Source organism: Dermacentor variabilis, chromosome 9 (assembly GCF_050947875.1).
Source record: "Dermacentor variabilis isolate Ectoservices chromosome 9, ASM5094787v1, whole genome shotgun sequence".
NCBI lineage: Eukaryota > Metazoa > Arthropoda > Arachnida > Ixodida > Ixodidae > Dermacentor > Dermacentor variabilis.
The window spans coordinates 73189029-73209246 of NC_134576.1; the positions used below are offsets into that span (position 1 = coordinate 73189029).

At 44.4% G+C, this 20218-nt stretch overlaps 1 protein-coding gene across 1 annotated transcript in view; it reads left to right on the forward strand.

The window, feature by feature from the left end:
* The window catches only part of LOC142558064 (glycine receptor subunit alpha-4-like), a 99755-nt gene extending 80297 nt beyond the window's left edge, over positions 1-19458 (forward strand). Inside the window, exons 4-9 of the mRNA XM_075670228.1 lie at positions 2780-2847; positions 3988-4214; positions 7417-7499; positions 13657-13791; positions 15485-15867; positions 18458-19458. Of these exons, the coding sequence (XP_075526343.1) occupies positions 2780-2847; positions 3988-4214; positions 7417-7499; positions 13657-13791; positions 15485-15867; positions 18458-18625 (1064 nt within the window). The 3' untranslated portion in view covers positions 18626-19458. The remainder of the gene's footprint in view (positions 1-2779; positions 2848-3987; positions 4215-7416; positions 7500-13656; positions 13792-15484; positions 15868-18457) is intronic.
* Positions 19459-20218: the final 760 nt, after the last annotated feature.

The following is a 20218-nucleotide window of genomic DNA, read 5'->3' on the forward strand; positions in this document are numbered from 1 at the left end:
CCCTGTATCCGCAATGCCTCATGACTTCGAGCGTACCGGAATGTTGGAAAAACGCTAACATATTCCTAATCCATAAGAAAGGGGACGCCAAAGACTTGAAAAATTATAGACCGATCAGCTTACTGTCCATTGCCTACAAAGTATTTACTAAGGTAATTGCAAATAGAATCAGGAACACCTTGGACTTCCGTCAACCAAAGGACCAGGCAGGATTCCGTAAAGGCTACTCAACAATAGACCATTTTCACACTATCAATCAGGTTATAGAAAAATGTGCGGAATATAAACAACCTTTATATGTAGCTTTCATTGATTACAAGAAAGCGTTTGATTCAGTCGAAACCTCAGCAGTCATGGAGGCATTGTGGAATCAGGGTGTAGACGAGGCGTATGTAAAGATACTGAAATATATCTATAGCCCAGCACGATGTGTTGGTGGGCTAGTTGGTGCGGATCCATAAATACTTCGTTTAGCGCAAAACAACGGACACAAGAAAAGGCGACAGGACAAGGCGCCAGGACAAGTGCCTTGTCCTGTCGTCTTTTCTTGTGTCCGTTGTTTTGCGCTAAACGAAATATCTATAGCGGCTCCACAGCCACCGCAGTCCTCCATAAAGAAAGCAACAAAATCCCAATAAAGAAAGGCATCAGGCAGGGAGATACGATCTCTCCAATGCTATTCACAGCGTGTTTACAGGAGTTATTCAGAGACCTCGATTGGGAAGAATTGGGGATAAGAGTTAACGGAGAATACCTTAGTAATTTGCGATTCGCTGATGATATTGCCTTGCTTAGTTACTCAGGGGAGCAACTGCAATGCATGCTCACTGACCTGGAGAGACAAAGCCGAAGGGTGGGTCTAAAAATTATTCTGCAGAAAACTAAAATAATTTTAACAGTCTCGGAAGAGAAAGCAGTTTACGATAGGTAGTGAGGCACTGGAAGTTTATAAGGGAATACATCTACTTAAGACAGTTAGTGACTGCGGATCCGGATCATGAGACTGAAATAATCAGAAGAATAAGAATGGGCTGGGGTGCGTTTGGCAGGCATTCTCAGATCATGAACAGTAGATTGCCATTATCCCTCAAGAGAAAGGTTTATAACAGCTGTGTCTTACCAGTACTCACGTACGGGGCAGAAACTTGGAGGCTTACGAAAAGAGTTCTACTTAAATTGAGGACGACGCAACGAGCTATGGAAAGAAGAATGATAGGTGTAACGTTAAGGGATAAGAAAAGGGCAGATTGGGTGAGGGAACTAACGCGAGGTAATGATATCTTAGTTGAAATCAAGAAAAAGAAATGGGCGTGGGCAGGACATGTAATGAGGAGGGAAGATAACCGATGGTCATTAAGAGTTACCGAATGGATTCCAAGGGAAGGGAAGCGTAGCAAAGGGCGGCAGAGAGTTAGGTGGGCGGATGAGATTAAGAAGTTTGCAGGGACAACATGGCCACAATTAGTACATGAACGGGGTAGTTCGAGAAGTCTGGGAGAGGCCTTTGCCCTGCAGTGGGCGTAACCAGGCTGATGATGATGAAGAAGAAGAAGATGATGATGATGGTTGATACGCATCATTGAAACAACGTGTTTCCTTAACGGTGCCAAGGAAGGGGCACAGAGGTCAGAGCTTAACCCTTTCAGGCTGATTCATTGCAATGCAAGATGCCTGGAATTTGTCCCACTAGCCGTGCTGTGAATCGTTTATTCGCAATATGACAAAGTGATGCGATAGTTTTCTCAATGTCACCAACTTTTTGCAAGTGTGATTCTGCAAAACTGCTGATTGTGTTACATGCGCTATGCTGTAAACAGAAACACACCAGTAGCTGCAGGCCCGCGACAAGTCAATTTGCAATTTATATGTCTCTTTTCGCGGATAGAAGTAGACACCACCTATTTTATTACGAATCGAGGTATTCCATAGTTAACTCTTAAGATGCAATCGAATAATATAGAAGCCTATGATTTGGCTATAAATGAGTTGATCATCGGAGGACCAGGCAAATAAAAATTTCCGATTCCCGGTACAATCGCTCTGAAATCCAGAAGTAAGGTGTATTTTGATGACGTCGCTTAATTGCTCGTCATGGCTTAGATTTTTTTTTTTGCAGTTACAAAAATAAACAATAAACTGCATTGCTTGTAGCGCTTCTGGAAGTCTTCGACGAAAGGGCTATTGTGGATAAGACATTAAATATGAAAACGATATGTGTTCACGTGTTTGCTTCGCTGTTGTGGCGGCCGCGTTGAGGGGTGGTAGAATAAAGAAATGTGCGTGATTTTTCCAGGAAAATTTTTAGGTTACCAAGAATTTTGTGAACTTTTCCGAATGGTTTGCTGTTTGTAAACTCAGGTTACTGTATGGGTATTACATGCATAATTTAATAAATTTGATATAGCCTTTCGCCTTCGTCAGCTTCAGAAGTTCTAGGAAGAGCGATGCGTCAGAACGAATTGCAAGTTATGGTTTAAGCTACAACACTTATAGTACAACATATGTCCACTCTCTCTATTGAAAAAGAAAGAAGCAAATTTTATTGTCGCCGCAGTGCCGAGCGTTATATATACGCTGAACTTGAATTAAGATGGCGAATAACTTTCGCCTTAACCAATACGCTATTTTCTAAATACTGTACTGTTCACGCGCATTCATGCCCTCAGTGGGTGTTTTGTGACGGGCTGTTTCAATCAAAATTTGACGCACTCTTATGGAGAATGCATTCGTGATTCGACAGCAAATGCTTGGAATTTCTCGCGTCTCTTTCTTTGCCAAGGCAAGCCTACCGTCGTGAGCTTCCACGTCACTGTGCTCAGCTTAGACTCCATCGACGAAGGATCAATGGTAAGAGAATAATTTCTTTGTTGTCACTGCACTATTCATTATCATTATCACACCACTTGCGGCCACTTCTGGACGAACACCTCTCTCGGCGATCTCGAATCACCCTTGTCTTGTGTCAACTGACAGCACCTTATGCCTTCAAATTTCTTTAATTCCTCACCACACCGCGTTCATTGCAATCCAAGACTGTAACTCTCATATTCTGGCACCCATTCATTACCTCTAACTGACCACCAGCGATCCATGCTACGAATTACATGGCGACCTCTTATCTATTACTTCTTTTTAATTTCGCCTGCGATATTGTGTGCCCGCATTTTCTCTTCAGTCCACACCGCTCTTTTCGCTTTCCTAACGACAAACCTATGATTCTTTCTCCATAAATATTAAACACCAACTTAAAAAAACACCAATGTTCATAGCGCCTTGTCGCGTGACCACCTAGCTAGTTTTTAGGTGTAGCAATAAATCACTTGCCCGCTATACTGAAAACTGATTTATTTCATCTGTTCACAAAAAGCTACCAAATTTGTAGAGAAAAAAATGTATCCATTGTTATCTTTCCTTCCAGAGGCAATGAAATAGTAACGCCCTTTTTGTGCAACCATTTCTGATTCCAGTGTGATGCATTCACAACGAAAACATGCGCTGTTACTTAAGCACCTCAATCATGCCGTGAGCTTGCTAGAAATAATTTGTGTCATTAGCAGCCTTTTTAAAAGATTATCTTACTGGCACTGGCAATTAGTGAACGTACGTGTTTGTCATACATATTTTTAATTTGTCAGGAACATATATTATTTATAGCTTTTTCTTGGCAAGTCACGTAATCGACACACTGGCTGAGGAAACCTGTCTCCTTCTACTCCCTTTCACCATTAGGCAAGTATGGTTCCCCAATTTATCTGGTCAATTTCGACAAAAGTACGTGTCTTTCTCAGGATTTGTCTTGCATATAACTCCTTGCCGAAACGTTGGCTACCAATGACAGCTATTCTTCTACCGCTTGAGTTCATTTCACGTCTCATCTTGCTGTGAACGCCATTCTTCTTCACTGCTCGCACTTCCGTGCGCGAGATCAAGAAATGTTAAGTATTCCCACGGTGCACACAACGCAACGTAGCGTGAAATATTTCGCAGACTTACGTCGCGGACATATTCATGTCACAAACTTGGCACGACTACCGGCTGCGTCTTCCGCGCAACATGACGTCCAAGTACCGCCTGTTGCCTGTGAGCTGGCTCCAGCGCATGTGGCGGCCAGATTCTTTCTTCAAGAACGCCAAGCGGGTCACGTTCCAGGAGATGACCATTCCGAACCACTACATTTGGCTCTACTCCGACAGGCGCATCCTCTACATGGTCAAGTAAGTGACATCTGGCTCTCAAAATTTGCCACTCTACATAAGTGGTTTCCGCGGCTACGGACGGTTTGATTGTCTGAAAGGTGCGCCACTATCACAACGTGACCCGCGAACAACCAGACCCTCATGAAAATTCACGTTATTTATAATTTCTGCGTAGTCTGACGTACAATGGCTTTTCTCAAGCCGTTTTCAAAATATATTGAAATTCTAGGCCCCTATTTAGACCTATCTTTCGACCGCCCTAATGAATGCAGATGAACTGAGAAAGGCGCACCACGTTCCACTCATTTATTCGCGTTGAACTCATGCCTGCAGGACGTACACCCATGACCAAAAGTATGCAGACGACAGGGTCTCCGAAAAAACAAGATTTCTTCGGGATGATAATGCATAAAGTGAAATTGACGAGTACACTGGAAAGTTCGCAATGCCATGTTTTCGACTGCAGTCCTCAATTTCAATTTGCATTCAGGCAGAGGAAAAACAATCCGCATTATCGCGCAATTTCCTAGTCCGTGTACTTTTGTTCAAGGGTGTACACGCGCTTGGTGTGCGGCACTGTAACGGGCAATTTTAATTGGGAGGAGAGCGAAAAGGCTATTTCGTGATAAATTCTGTTAAACCTACACTGCCTCTCTCTCGACGTCGCAATGCTTCTTGTCAGGGAGTCTCTCATGACCATCCTTTAGTAACGCTAAAGTTAAAGAGCATTTTATACACTTTACTCACTGCATGCCACAGCATAACCTGCGCGCTCATGAAACTTGATCATAAATCTACTGTAGCTCACATTGGCGACGATGTATTGTTCAAGCATGCGTATTTAAGCGCTGAAGCGTTCACCATATCTGGGTGGCTCAGAACAACACACACAGTTGAGTAAGGTAAAAAAGGCAAGACAATGCTAGTACATGTTCAGAAGTCGAGATGCCTTCATCAGCTACATCTTGAGTTGAATAAAAGGAAAAAGGGAAACACAAACAACCAAGAATATATATTTTTCTTCAGTGCATCAAAAAATTATTTAAAAAATAATAGTCATTGTAAGACAGTATTTGTCCGCGCTTTTCATAGTGGCTCCCTAATTTAGAGTAGACAGTGACAACTGCAGATTTTGAAGAAACCGATGGGTTTTTTTTTGTAGCTTCAGGTTACTGACGCATAGGCGTCAGCCTTTTAACGCGATAGCGTTAAGGAGCTCGTGTCGCAGAAAAGCCGGTGTCGTCGGCGTCGGTGTCGGCGTCGGCGTCCGCGGCGTTGGCCGTGAGCGATAAATCACGGCAGGCACTTCATAAATAAAAAGCAACTTCCAAGATGGGCTGGGTGGGAATCGAACCAGGGTCTCCGGAGTGTGAGACGGAGACGTTACCACTGAGCCACGAGTTCGATGCTTCAAAGTGGTACAAAAGCGCCTCTAGTGAACGCGGTGTTGCCTTAGAAACGAGCTGTTTCTAAAGCTCAGGCGTGCGTCGCTTGCTCAGGCGCACATTTCGTTGTCGCGCCGAACGCTGCGTTGCTCGACGCTCACCGCGTCCGATGCGGGGCGCGTAGTCGCTGCGCCGTAGCCCATTGTCATACACACCTTGGCGGGTCGACGGGAACGCTGTCGCGTTCCACTCTTGAAGGCGAAGCTTAAGCGTCCTCCAATTTTTGTTTCTTGAATATTACTCCACCTTGTGGCTTGCGCAGAACTGATGTGGCCATGTGGACCAAATATTTTCTTTTCGTGGTATTCTAAATTTGCGCTTGTGACATACGTTTCAGTGAGCCGTGATGTTTTCTCAATGAACGTAGAGTTATTTCAGCTCACCGCCGTTTACACTTGACATACAAGTAATGTTTTGGCTACGTCACGCAATGTGCCAATTATTACACACAAGAGAGCCAAATGCATTTACAATTATTATTTCAAATTTACCTTCTAGGCGTGCACGACGCTACATTTTTTATGTATACAAATTTCAGTCACATTTGGTTTCAAATAATGGTAGTATTATTTAGTTCGTAAGGGCTGCCATAAGTTTCAAGGGAGCTATTAGCTTACGTGGTTGCCTTTGTTACACCGCGGCCAGTGAGATAAATGCATGATTGTTCATCAGAGAGAGAAAGAGATTCATCAGATTTTTGTGTCACTTTTTCCACACGAGTGTTCTGATAACATTGCGTTGTGTATAATCTCTCTACAATCATATATATATATATATATATATATCAATTTTACACATCACAGTTCAAAGAAAGTTCTTGGTAGTCTATTTCCTTCGATGTTTTCCTGCCAATGTTCAAAATAAATACTTATAATGCTCAAATTTCAATTTAAAGCAACAAGTTATCTATCTTAAGATCTCAAACGAGCTTTGTCCTTTCCGCCGGCACAATTGTGCTGAGATACAATAGACAGAGAAGTGGTGAGTGGAGGGTGTAAAGAAGCAGCTGAATGCGGATAATCTACTGCGAAGCAAAATTTTTTCTGTAGGGCGGAAGAGGGTAATATTATAGGGGCAGGCAACAGGTATTCCCTAACTATTGAGACAAAATGTGTTAGTTTTTTCTGACAAGCAGGTTCTAACGCATAGACGTCTACTGAAGTAGTTATGTCGATGACAGTAGGTTATCACGGGACCTGCTGCATGTTAATTTCGCTGTTCCCAATATTCTCTTATGTTCACCTACATGTCAAGTCCTGTGTTCAGGCTCACTGAATCGGCTTGTTACCAGTTTTTGTACTTCATCCACTTCTACCCCTACGTTCCTGCTATAGCTCCATTGTTGGCTGCAGTATTCAAATAAAAATAAAATAAACAAAAATAACAAATAAGTAAACAAATTTCGTACAGTACGTCGGCTTCCCACTTGTGAGTTCAAAGTAAAAAAAATTTAATGTGGACTTTAACTTCCCGAATATGCACAGTGGATTTGAGGGACACTGTCATGGAGGGCTTCGGTTGATTTTGTAGACATTGTTTTTTAACGTACGCCTACATCTAAGTACAGGGGCAGTTTTCACATTTTTCACTCTTAGACATGTGTGTTTGGCGGCTTCGAATGGAACCCGCGACCTATCGCTGAGCAACGAATTCGAATTCCGCTTTTTGCAAGTTCACTTTCTTGGCGACGGCTGAAAAAAAAATTCAACCTAGTCAGTGGTGCATGCTGTCTCCTGATCACCGTAAAACAACTTTTTTATATCTTTCTTTATTAGGCTAACCCTTCTGCTGTCGTGCGCCATGAAGTTCGAGACCTATCCCCACGACACCCAAGTCTGCACGCTCAAGATTGAGAGCAGTGAGTGGAGTATTTTCTTTCATTGTGCAATAGGAAAAAATGGCAATAACATATTCCACTGGAATTTTACCCAGCATTTGGATCGGTGAACAAATAATTTTGTTGTGTACCTGGGGCCAAATTTATAAAAGCTTTTGTTTCATCAGGGCTGTTTCCCCTTGGTCGGCTAACGTGGCTAGTGATACGCCCACTGCCGCTATTGGCTAGTATTTCTTAGCAGCTGGTAGAGCTTCCAGAGTGATTCTCGTTTTTAGCTGTGCAATACTTGTACCCATGGCGGGTACGGCGCGGGCTCTAGAGCGCGTGACCTGAACGTCCAACTGTCAGGAGGTGCTCCGCCTTAAGTGGGAGAAAGAGGTTCCTACCACAAGGAATAAATTTCTGACTAATATTCGGCACCGACGCCGGCGAGCGCTCAACCGGCTTCATCAACGACAATGCGACGCTTAGGCGACGCTTGCTCGACATCTCAGAAGTCTGTCTCCGACAGGTGCCAGTGGTGAAGTCCGAAGTGGCTAACGAAGCATGAAAGCCGGTCCGAAGTCAGCCTCAGTCCTCCGCGCGCTTCCAGATCATACGCCGTTGATACCGACATAGCGTGACGGTTACGGCGTAAATACACCAATACCGGCCTTATAAATACTATCGCCATAAATATATGCCAGCTGTCTGGTGGTAACCACCTCGTTTATGGTTACAAGGTATCAAGGCTGGCAAGTGGTGATCTCCTGTTAGAACTGCATGATCAGAAACAATACTAAAGGTTGCCCAGTCTAGTGTCATTTGGGGATGCTCCATTGACAGTAACTCCTCACCGCACTCAGAACACCACCCGCGGCGTTGTGTCTGATGACGATTTGCTCCAGCTGACAGAGGCTGAGCTCTTGGAGGGCTTCAGTGAGCAGAACGTTGTCAATGTCAGAAGAATTAAGATGAGAAGGGATGGTAAAAAAATTCAAACGAAGCACCTAATACTAACATTCGGTTTAAGTATTCTGCCCGAGTCTGTAGAGGTCGGGTACATGAAGCTCCGTGTCAGACCATATGTGCCGAATCCCCTAAGGTGTTTCAAATGCCAGCGTTTCGGCCACAGCTCGCAGAGCTGCCGAGGCCGCCAAACATGTGCGAAATGTAGTGCCCTTGAACACGCCACTGAAGCATGTAATAACTCTCTCCACTGTGTAAACTGGGACGGGGATCACGCCGCGTACTCGCGGTCGTGTACCTCATGGAAGAAGGAAAAAGAAATTGTAACTATAAAAGTAAAATAGAATATATCGTTCAAAGAGGCACGAAGGCGGGTAGCATACCTGCCAAAGAAAAGCTTTGCCGAAGTGGCGCGTCAGGGGGCAGCGTCACAACAGCCTCCGGCGGCTGTCCGACCCACAAGCCGTGAGTGGGCAGTTACGCCATCTGCCCCCGCGGCGGTTGCAGCTAGCGCTCCTCCGTCAACCAAGGAGAGGGGACCATCGACCCCTAAGGTGGGCGCAGCCGAGTCTGCCTCAACCTCCCAGGTCCCTTCCAGCGCTGGCGACGGCCGGCGCAGCCAAATCCCCCAGGGAGCCGCATCGACCTCCGGGCTGGTGGGCGCAGGGGTCTTGCCCTCCAAGGCGGGACTCTCCCGGGAAACATCTCGCTCGCAAGAGCACGTGTCCGGCGCCTCACAAGAGGCAATGGACACTACACCTATTCTCAAGGCACACCAAGCGCCTAAGGAGCGGCGAGGCTCCCTCGAATGCTCCAGAAAGGGCAGAACCCCCGTTACAGGGCCTCGAAAGAGCTCTGTAACCTAAGGCATCACCTCCCTTTCCGTACACACAGCACTTATTTACATTAAATATGGATACACAAATTATTCAACGGAACATCAGAGGTCTTAGAAACCTTGATGATTTGCAAGAACTCATCCACAAACATAATCCAAAAGTGCTGTGTTTACAGGAAACACACTTAAAATCCAGACACACAAACTTTCTCCGTACGTATGTTACGTTTCGCAAAGATCGCGATGATGCCGTCGCATCATCGGCTGGTGTTGCGATTCTCACTCATAAAAGTATACCATGTCAACCTTTACAGCTACGAACGCCCCTTGAAGCAGTGGCGGTGCGAGTTGTTCTGCTAAACAAACTCATCACTATTTGCTCGCTTTATATAATCCCACATTACAAATTAACTAAACATGAATTTCAATCCTTTATAGAGGAATTGCCAGAACCTTATGTTGTTCTTGGCGACTTCAATGCACACAACTACCTGTGGGGCGACCCTCGTATAGATGCGCGAGGACGTCTTGTTGAACAGTTCCTTTTCTCTTCTGGTACTTGTCTTCTGAATAAGAAGGAAGTGACATACTATTCTCTTGCAAACAGAACATTTTCTTCAATAGATCTTAGCCTAGTCTCCCCGTCACTACTGTCTGAACTTAACTTGAATGGGAAGTTAACGACAATCCTTACGGGAGCGACCACTTCCCAATACTACTAAGAACATATAAAGAAAACTAATGTCTACCAGAGGCTCCTAGGTGGAAAATCAATACAGCCGACTGGGAGAAATTCTGAACTCTCACCAGGATCTCATGGAAGGACATGTCCTCTTTAGGAATTGATGCTGCCGTTCAGTATTTTACAGCCTTCATTATAGATGCCGCATCTAAATGCATATCTGAAGTAAGTGGTTTCGCATGCAAACGGCGCGTCCCGTGGTGGAACGACGAATGTAGGACCGCCCGTAAGAAACAAAACAAAGCGTGGGGGTTGCTACTCGCCTCTCCCACTGCGGAGAATCTTATTAACTTTAAAAAAGCAAAATCCGAAGGAAGGAGAACGTGCCGACAGGCCAGAAGAGAGAGTTGGCAGAAGTTTTTATCGGGTGCCAACTCTTATACAGAGGAGGAGAAAGTCTGGAAGAGGGTTAACAGGATAAAAGGACGACAAACTTATTCACTCCCCCTGGTAAACACTCAATGCGATAGATACCCTGCTTGAACAAGCAGACTCACTTGGGGAGCACTTTCAGAGCGTGTCAAGTTCCAACAGCTATTAAAACCCTTTCTCAAATATAAACAAATAGAAGAATGCAAGCCACTCATAAGAAATTGTCGGCAGAATGAATCGTTCAACCGCCCCTTTAGTATTGCAGAGTTGAGAGCTGCCTTGAGCGCATGCAAGAGCTCTGCACCTGGATCTGACAGAATCATGTATGAAATGCTGAAAAACTTACACAATGACAGGCAACTTCCACTACTTACACTTTTCAACACTATCTGGGACGCAGGGTACCTTCCGACCACATGGAAAGAAGCCATTGTGGTCACTCTTTTAAAACAAGGCAAAGATCCCTCCTCAGTGGCAAGCTACCGCCCGATAGCCCTCACAAGTTGCATGTGTAAGGCATTTGAAAAAATGATAAATTGGCGACTCATCCATTTCCTTGAACAGAACAAAATGCTTGATCCCTATCAGTGTGGTTTCCGAGAAGGGCGCTCCACAACCGATCATCTTGTAGGTATTGAAGGAAATATCCGGGACGCACTTATACATAAACAGTTCTTCTTATCGATATTTCTCGATATGGAAAAGGCGTATGACACAGCGTGGCGATACGGGATCTTGCGAGACTTATCGGAAATGGGCATTCATGGTAATATGCTAATCCTAATAGAAAACTATTTGTCCAGTCGTACCTTCCGGGTGAAAGTAGGCAATGTCCTGTCACGTCCTTTTACACAAGAAACTGGTGTACCCCAGGGTGGCGTGCTCAGTTGCACACTCTTTATTGTTAAGATGACAACACTTCGTGCTTCCTTACCACCGGCCATCTTGTATTCCGTCTATGTGGACGACATCCAAATATGTTTCAAATCCTGTAACCTCGCAGTGTGCGAGAGACAGGTACAGCGTGGTTTGAACAAGGTGTGAGGGTGGGCAGAGAAAAATGGATTTAAAATCATTCCTCATAAGTGTTCTTGTGTTTTGTTTGCAAGAAGGAGAGGCCTGGTTCCGGATCCTTGCTTAGAACTGTGTGGACAAGAGATACCTGTAAACAAAGAGCACAAATTTCTAGGTGTTATACTTGAGAATAGACTCACATTCGTCCCCCACATTAAACGTCTTAAAGAAAAGTGTCTGAAAACAATGAACCTAATGAAACTTCTATCCCAGACTACGTGGGGTAGTGACAGGAAGAGCCTAATGAATCTCTATAAGAGCCTCATTCGGTCACGATTAGATTATGGTGCCGTGGTATATAACTCTGCCGCCCCGACCGCGCTAAAGATGCTAGACGCTGTTCACCATCTAGGTATCCGCTTAGCCACAAGCGCTTTCAGAACAAGCCCGATTGAAAGCTTATATGCCGAATCCAATGAATGGTCTCTCCACCTACAGAGATCATACATCAGCGTTACATATTTCCTTAAAGGACGCTCTAATCCTGAACATCCATGTTTTGATACTGTTACCGATATGACGTGCGCTACACTTTTCCGTAATCGTCCCTCCATAAGACAGCCTTTTTCGCTGCGTGTGAATTAGCAATGAAATGCATGTCCCACTCCTCGAGCATCGCTTAATGCACATAATCAAGCTCTTACCTCCTTGGCAGTGGCAGGTGATACAATGTGACATATCCTCTATAAAAGTTACAAAGCACGCTCCTGAGCCCGAAATCAGAATGCATTTCCTAGAACTTCAGTACAAACACTCCTGGGCAGAGTTCTACACAGACGCTTCGAAGTCATATGCCGGGGTATCCTATGCAGCCGTCGGCCCATCCTTTTCGGCATCCGATGTACTACATCCGGAAACAAGCATATTTCGCCCGCGGCCTACGCATTACTCTCTGTCGTGAAGCATATAAGAAGATCAAAACTTTCAAAAGCAGCGATCTATACAGACTCTCTAAGCGTCGTGAAGGCCTTAATGTCACTCTACAAACATAAAAATCCCGTATTCAATGAACTGTATTCGGTATTATGTAAAGCGTACTCATCTAACCAAAATATCATAATATGCTGGGTCCCTGGCCATAGGAGAATCGAAGGTAACGTTCTTGCGGACGAGATGGCCACGTCAATCACATCGCAAGCTGTTGACCCTACCGCTGATGTGCCTGTCACAGACCTGAGGCCTTTCTTGCGAAATAAACTGCGATATTACTGGCAGTGCACGTGGGACGCGCAAACAAATAACAAACTGCATGTTATAAAGCCTCAGTTAGGTTTTTGCACTCCCCAACAAAATCTCGGCGAACAGATGTCCTATTCTGTCGCCTCAGAATAGGACACACATTTGGGACCCATCATTTTCTACTTACTGGAAGTGAACCTCCAACCTGTGGTAGATGCGGTTAGAGGCTGACCGTCCTCCATGTCCTCTTGGAGTGTCGGAAAGCCGAACCTGAAAGAATGAAACATTTTCCGCTTGCGTACCGTAATTACATCCCTCTACACCCGGCTATGTTTCTTGGTAAGGAACCGCTTTTTAACACCAAAGCAGTCCTCGACTTCTTAAAGGATGTAGTTCTACACGTTATAAGCCCATTAAATTCGTAGAGCATCCTCGCTCCAGAGGATGCCGCTGCGATAATTGTTTTGAATAGCACATGCCTCCAGGCCCTTGTGCTTCAAGGGCTCTGACGAGGTAGTAGTGCTCCAGCATTTCTTATAATCTGATATATTTTACCTATCGTATCATTCTTTTTATATGCATCTAAATGCTCATAATACAAGTGATACGTCATCACCATAATTTTATTATACAGATTTTACGCACTTTAGAGCGTATATTTTAAGGCCCCTTTACAGCCACGTCACACCAATTTCGCAGTAGTCATAATTACACAGCAAACTCATTACCACAGACATGGCGCTCTTTGGCCATACCTGGCCCTTGCGCCATAAAACGCCATACATCATCATCAAGCGTCCATTCTTGACTGAATACAGAAAATAACCGCCTTGCATTATAATAATGCAAACTATCCTCCAATACGATCACTAATAGATGCCTAAATTTATACGCGAAGCCGGACAAGCTATCTTGATTTCAGTATTCCATTGCTCTGGGATGCGTTCCTTTTCGGGGGACTCGACACACGCGGCACTCATTTCCTGCGGGATCGTTTAGTCGTCCGTGTGTATTGCCTCCCGCAGTCTCGTACACGACGGATGACCTGGTGTTCGCGTGGGAAGAGGACGTGCCTCTCGTGGTGGACGACTCGATCGAGCTGCCCCAGCACAACCTTGTCTCCACCACCATGGGAGACTGCACGCAGGTCTACTCCACAGGTATGTGCGCCAGCCCGCGCCGAAGCGGCGCCATTTTTTTTTGCGACGGTAAAAGAACAGTACAAGAAGAAGCATTAGTTGTAATAAATGAAGCTGCTCAAGCTCAAATGGCAGCTTCAAAAAGAAGCATTTCTCGCACAGACTCAAGAACGCAGGGTTACAGCGAGAACAACGGAATCGTTCTGCCCTGACACTGTCCGCTGGAAATTCATTCACTTGCATCGACAGAAATATATGTGCTGCTGGAACGACACAAAGCACGCGCGCGTCAATGTTCAAAAAAATAAGAAAGGGGAAGAAGGAACGTTAGCATCCGCGAAGTCGCGTCCGACGTTCATCCAGGATTCTAGCAGGAGTTAAGGAGCTCATTTGTAACATTATCAACGGTGCGAAGTAATGCCCCGACATGTATGTGGTGCCAGTTCCATAAGCGGTGCACGAAAACGTTTCGCATTAAACTTGCCGTGTGAGTGATACTGATAGTGCCGATGTCTTGTTTCATCAAATATATTTCACCAGAAAGGACCGTTCCTCAAATGGCATGCTTTACAATTTTTATAACTGGTTTATAGTCTCCTTCTTGCTCCCTCCTTTCCGACTTCACCGATAATATTGCCGTAACGCAATTTGCATTATTTCCTGTCATTCTTTTACATTTTTCGCGATACATTGAAGTACGTCAAGGACATCCGGAAGGAAAAAAAAGTGCTATACATTGTGACATTGTAAAAGTGACGTACATTCAAGTACGTCAAGGACACCCGGAAGGAAAGAAAAAGCTGATCACATCTTCGTGAAGTCAACGGAGCACAGGCCGATTTATTTGTAGTTTGCACCATTCCTAACTTCACTGTGTCGCACATCAACCAAACACACAAAAATGGAATAGTCGTTTAACCATGGAAGCCACAGGAATAAATGTGGTACGACGGAAAAGAACATTGCTGCTCCTTGCTGCATTGACATGGCATTTAGTGCGTAGCGGCTTTTTGGTATTGGCTCACTGCCTTCGCTAATCATATTTCGAACATCGCTACGTGATTTCTTTTACGAACAGTCTTGCTTAGAAACGTATTGCAGTGAGGCTGTTCGGGAGGCTTCTATGGCCGTTTTTTTTTTTACAGCGTAGGCTGACATCAAGAGTGCGGCTGCGTGTTCACAAACAAAATACCTAGCAACGCAGCCTGCATGATCGGAACCCATAAATTCTTTCGAAACGTAATTTTTAGGAGTCATCGAATAAAACTTAATAATAATATTTGGGGTTTTACGTGCCAAAACCACTTTCTGATTATGAGGCACGCCGTAGTGGAGGACTCCGGAAATTTTGACCACCTGGGGTTCTTTAACGTGCACCTAAATCTAAGCACACGGGTGTTTTCGCATTTCGCCCCCATCGAAATGCGGCCGCCGTGGCCGGGATTCGATCCCGCGACCTCGTGCTCAGCAGCCCAACACCATAGCCACTGAGCAACCACGGCGGGTTCGAATAAAAGTTACCCTTCGTATTTCTTCATCAAATAGACAACTTTTCTTGCGTGTTCATTATAGCTAGTTATTTGCAACGTGTTTTATTTTTATTATGGGTCCTTGAACATATCAGTGCGTGTTAGTATGAAATAGGCAGACCTTTATGACCAATTATCTATCGCTTCATATCTCGACGCTAGAATGGTGCCTCCTTTTCTGACAGGCAACTTCACCTGCATCCAGCTCGTGTTCACGCTCAAGCGGCGGTTGGGCTACTACATGTTCCACACGTACATACCGACATGCCTGATCGTTATCATGTCTTGGATCTCCTTCTGGATCAAGCCCGAGGCCGTGCCCGCCAGGGTGACCCTCTGTGTCACCAGCCTGCTGACTCTTTCAACGCAGCACGCCCAGTCGCAGAAATCTCTTCCACCCGTGTCCTACATAAAGGCCATCGATATCTTCATGTCTTCGTGCACCGTGTTCGTGTTCGCCTCGCTCATGGAGTACGCGCTTGTGAACATACTGATGGGTGAAGCCCAACCGGACGACGACGGTCGCCGGAGAAGCATCAGAGCTGTGGTAGTCTCGCCACGAATAGCTGTAAGTTGCTGCACGCCTAATTTACACTCTAAAACGAAATTACACCCTTTGGGTTGTATCTTGCCACAACAATAATCGCCAGCAGTCTTGTCCGCATTTCCTATCTTTAACGCCGCGAACACGGTACTTCCCAGTAGCGAACGGCACGCGCGTTATAGCATGGCATAGCATTCCCGACAGGAAAGTAGCGGGCGCGGCGTTCTCAAGAAAGGAAACGCAAGAAAGCCATATGCTGATTATTGTTGTGTGTGGCAGATATGCACCCAAAAGGGTGTACCTTTGTCTAAGAGTGTACGACGTCACGCGGAAGCCTTTGTGTTGTCGCTTTTTTTGGAATTCACAGAGCTTTTAGCGCATTCAGTGCCAGAAAGCGTAGAATGTGAGGAGAGGTCTACAAAGTGGGGCATGACATTGGCTCGTGCAGTGACCGAACTTGCTTGTCCTTTAGTCAATCTATTAGTAGATGCTTTGATAGTGCCTGCTCAGCAACAAGGATTTCAACGGATCAGCTTTATTCGCGGTCTCAAACAAACTTCTATGAGAAAATCTGAATTTCAACGCGTGAGTTGAACTTCCCCTACTGGGACTAATGTTATGCCTAGAGTACTCCCTTTGAACAAAAATTATTCATGATTGGAAGACTCCCGAATTTTGCACACATGTAAAACTTCAAAAGTTATAGGAATGCAGTTTACATTGTACTGCATACATTTACACATTACCTTGTTTGAACCATTCCCGCGGAGCAGAGCTTCCATTAAGAATAAGTCCTTTGGGACCCGTATATGCTCTTAGTTACATATTTACGAAAGTAATAAAATTTTTTAAACAAAGGATGCTCTAACTGAAAGCTTTGCTTAGCTGAAGTGTATTCGGGAACAATTTGTATGTTTCCTTTTTTTTGTAATATATGGAAACTCCAAGAAAGGTGCGATTATTGTGCAAGCCAATAAACAATACGCAAAATTATGAGTGGTGCATTCGCTGGCGTAATTTCATGTTCTCGTAGTGTCATGTTCTCGTAATGTCATGTTCTCGTAACGAAGCCCGTTTTATAAAATAAGTATCATTGCTATTCAGCTACAATTTCTTATGCTTCTTGAGTTTAAGAACTGTTTATTTATCAATGCGACTTCTCTGCCATGCGCGGTTTATTCTCTACAGCACGTGCTTCTGTATATCGGTCTTGGTGGTGGGTGAAGGTTTAGCGCCATTAGCTTTTGCTCCATACTGGAGGCCAATTGCTTGAACCTCTCAACTCCCCGAGAAACTACAATTCTAGCCTTTATTAACAATCCTTACACTTGCGTCAAAGACACAAGTGCAACATAGCCATTGTTTTTTTTTTATCCAAACTGGAGAAGTATATGCTCACAGATTTCAGTTACAACTGCTTCTTACTTCCCTGCGCAGAGTCTTTAAAGCATATTACTGATTGCTCTTGACTTCTGCAGTATATCTGTGGACGCACTGAAGCTCTTGGGAATCTTGGGAATCCTCATGTGCAGTAACGAATATCTGAAAATAGCAGGTAGGCCATTAGCAAAGACACTAATCAAATAAAAAATACAGATGAACCCCGTGCACCTCCGCGCATGTAACCCGCAAAATGTTTGTTTTGGAAACTCCTCCGAACAGAAAATTACGTTTGGGGACGTCTTTTTTCCCCCAACAGGTAAACTCAGGAGAATAGGGAAGCTGTGTGTTGCAAAGACGGACGAAATGAACATTATTTATCCGGACAAATTTAACAAATATCACTACAATTTTTTTGACTGCCTGTGATAGCTTGATTAAAATTATGAAACTACATGCCTATGTGGGATTCCATCTGCGAAAGCAGAAAAAAAATCAAACAAATCATTTCTTACCAGTGAAAGGAGGCCTTCCCAGTGTGCGTTGCAGCTTCTGGGGGAACTGTGAAGAAAGCTTGTTTGTAGGTGGAAGGCATGCATCATCCAGTGCGTCAAAGCCACCAGAAATGTTATGCTCACATTACCGCTCTAGATGCGAGTCAATTCTGTCCCCTCTTAGCCGCTTGAATTGCAAAAGGTTATAGCGCTAAAATACCAATTTTATTGAAAGGGGGGGGGGGGGGCCTTTCTTGCACACAGCCGAACGATGTACTGAGCGTCTTTCTTTTATACAGAAAGTGGAAGAAATGCTGTTATGGGTACAAAATTCCGCTTTATTTCTATTGTAAAGACATGAGTTATTGCTTCTTTTTGAAAGAAAAACCTCAATGAATTCGTCTGCGATACGATTGAGTCTTCCTTAACCTTGTGTTTCACGGTAGCTCGGGGAAACAATGCGCTCGAAGAAAATCCTTTGTTTGCTTCTACAAATTTTATAAGCCGTGTTGTGCCTACTTTGCTGTATTGTCCTCGATTCCTGTCCATATGTTTTCTTTTTTTTGATGGAGAACAAATAGCTCTCAGACATCATTCTTGAACTAAGTATGCCATTGATTCGGTAGGGTAGGGCAAATATTCAGAATTACGCATAGCACGTTAGCGATTGCGTAAAAATTTTAGATCATTGCTTCTTAATTTGCCTCCGTTCCAGTCGCCTCCTTTTCTTACCATTGCAGGAAAATTCCGCCCTGCCGAATGGTACAAAGCTTCCCAAGCCACCAGAGGCCATCGCCAGCGAGTGCCGTGAAAGGGCAATGCTCGTGGACAAGATCAGCCGCGTCATATTCCCGACGTCTTTTATCCTGCTTAATTGCGTGTATTGGTCCCTGTACATCGACTCCTGAGGGCGGCATAGAGAAGGCACGATTCTAAGCCCGACCAGCCGATTCTTGACTTCTCGTACTGCTTGATCAACGAATCTTGTGCACTCGTCAAGTTCAACGCCAAGGCACGTTTCATCTTAGCCGATATCTTCCGAGCACTACGAAGCAAAAAAAAAATGAGAACGAGAAAATGGTGAATCAACTGTCACCCCTGGAACATCATAAGAACTCTGCAATTCACGCACGTTTCTCATCAATCTCATGACCACCGCTATGCTTCCCTGCATTTGTGCTGTGAGCAGGTTGCCTGAAAAGGGCAGAGAGCATCTGCAAAGTGCCGAAAGATTAAGTGAACTCATTGTTTCTTCTTACCCAACTTTCTTGAGACGTGTCTATTTACAGTGGCCTATATGCTGTTGATGAACCATCGGACGCACGGGGGGACGACTGAGTGGACGCCAGCGCAGTGCTTCAGTGCATAGTGACTTCGCTGCCTCTGACCTTCTTTTAAGCTGAGATGCGACATGCAGCGTAAATTTTTGGTCTTCAATGCATGCAACAATATTAATACCATAAGCGCTACTGAAAACGTTCTTTTTTTTGTCTTTTGTGACAACTCGTGCCATTTGCCGTCTAGTTCACTACTAGTCGTAGAGCGGGGATGAAAAAAAAGGCGTCATTACAATGTTATTAAATTGATCATTTTAGGATCGCAAATGAAGTTACGGCATTTAGGGTCTTTTTTTTTTCCAGCTTTCAGTTACAGTCAGGCAGACAACAGTTTTCGCTTTCATGAAACTTGGCCCTCTGGCAAATTTTCACTGAGGTTAGGGTATTTACCATACGAGGAATCCCTGCGTTTACGAGATGTCTAATAATTGGCCCCATTCACATCATATGAAATGAAATCGACCTTTATGTTCCACAAGCATCTGGGAGAATTCCTCGCCTACAGGTGCAACCAGTAGCTTGACAAACGTGCGCTAGCCAAGGTAAACGGCACTATTAACAGCAAGAAAGCCATTTAAGTGCATTCGAAATAACATCCAAGTACACCCTAACAATTAAGCGTATATATTACCCGAAGAAGCCGCACAATCAGCAACTAATTAACACAACAAATATAGTAAATCCGTCACTTTGATTCACTAGATTCAAAGAAAAAAATATATCTAAGGATAGCAGGAACAATTCACTGCTTACAAGAAAATTAAATTTCAGAAGAATGTGCAAATATAACATACAGAGGCACATAATTCGTCTAACATTGTCGTAGAAAATATAGTGACTACAAAAAAGTGCATGGAATGGGACTATATAAATAAAGCACACTCAAGTAGCAGCATATTACAAAGGGGGAAATAATGGTCTATGGATGAGCGCAATACGTTCTTAACAGGTTTCTTAAGGTCCCCATGTCTTGATAATTGGTAAGTGGACCGCTGTGCCACCATGCGGCTGGCGTCCTCATAGTGGATGCCTTAAAATAAAGAACAACTTTAGAGAAAGGAAACTACCTTCGGCAGTGACACGAAAATAAGCAGTGAAAGTTCAAGGAACATACGACGAAATACCACAGATGGTGCTATGCAAAAAGGCAGCGGAAGGAGAATG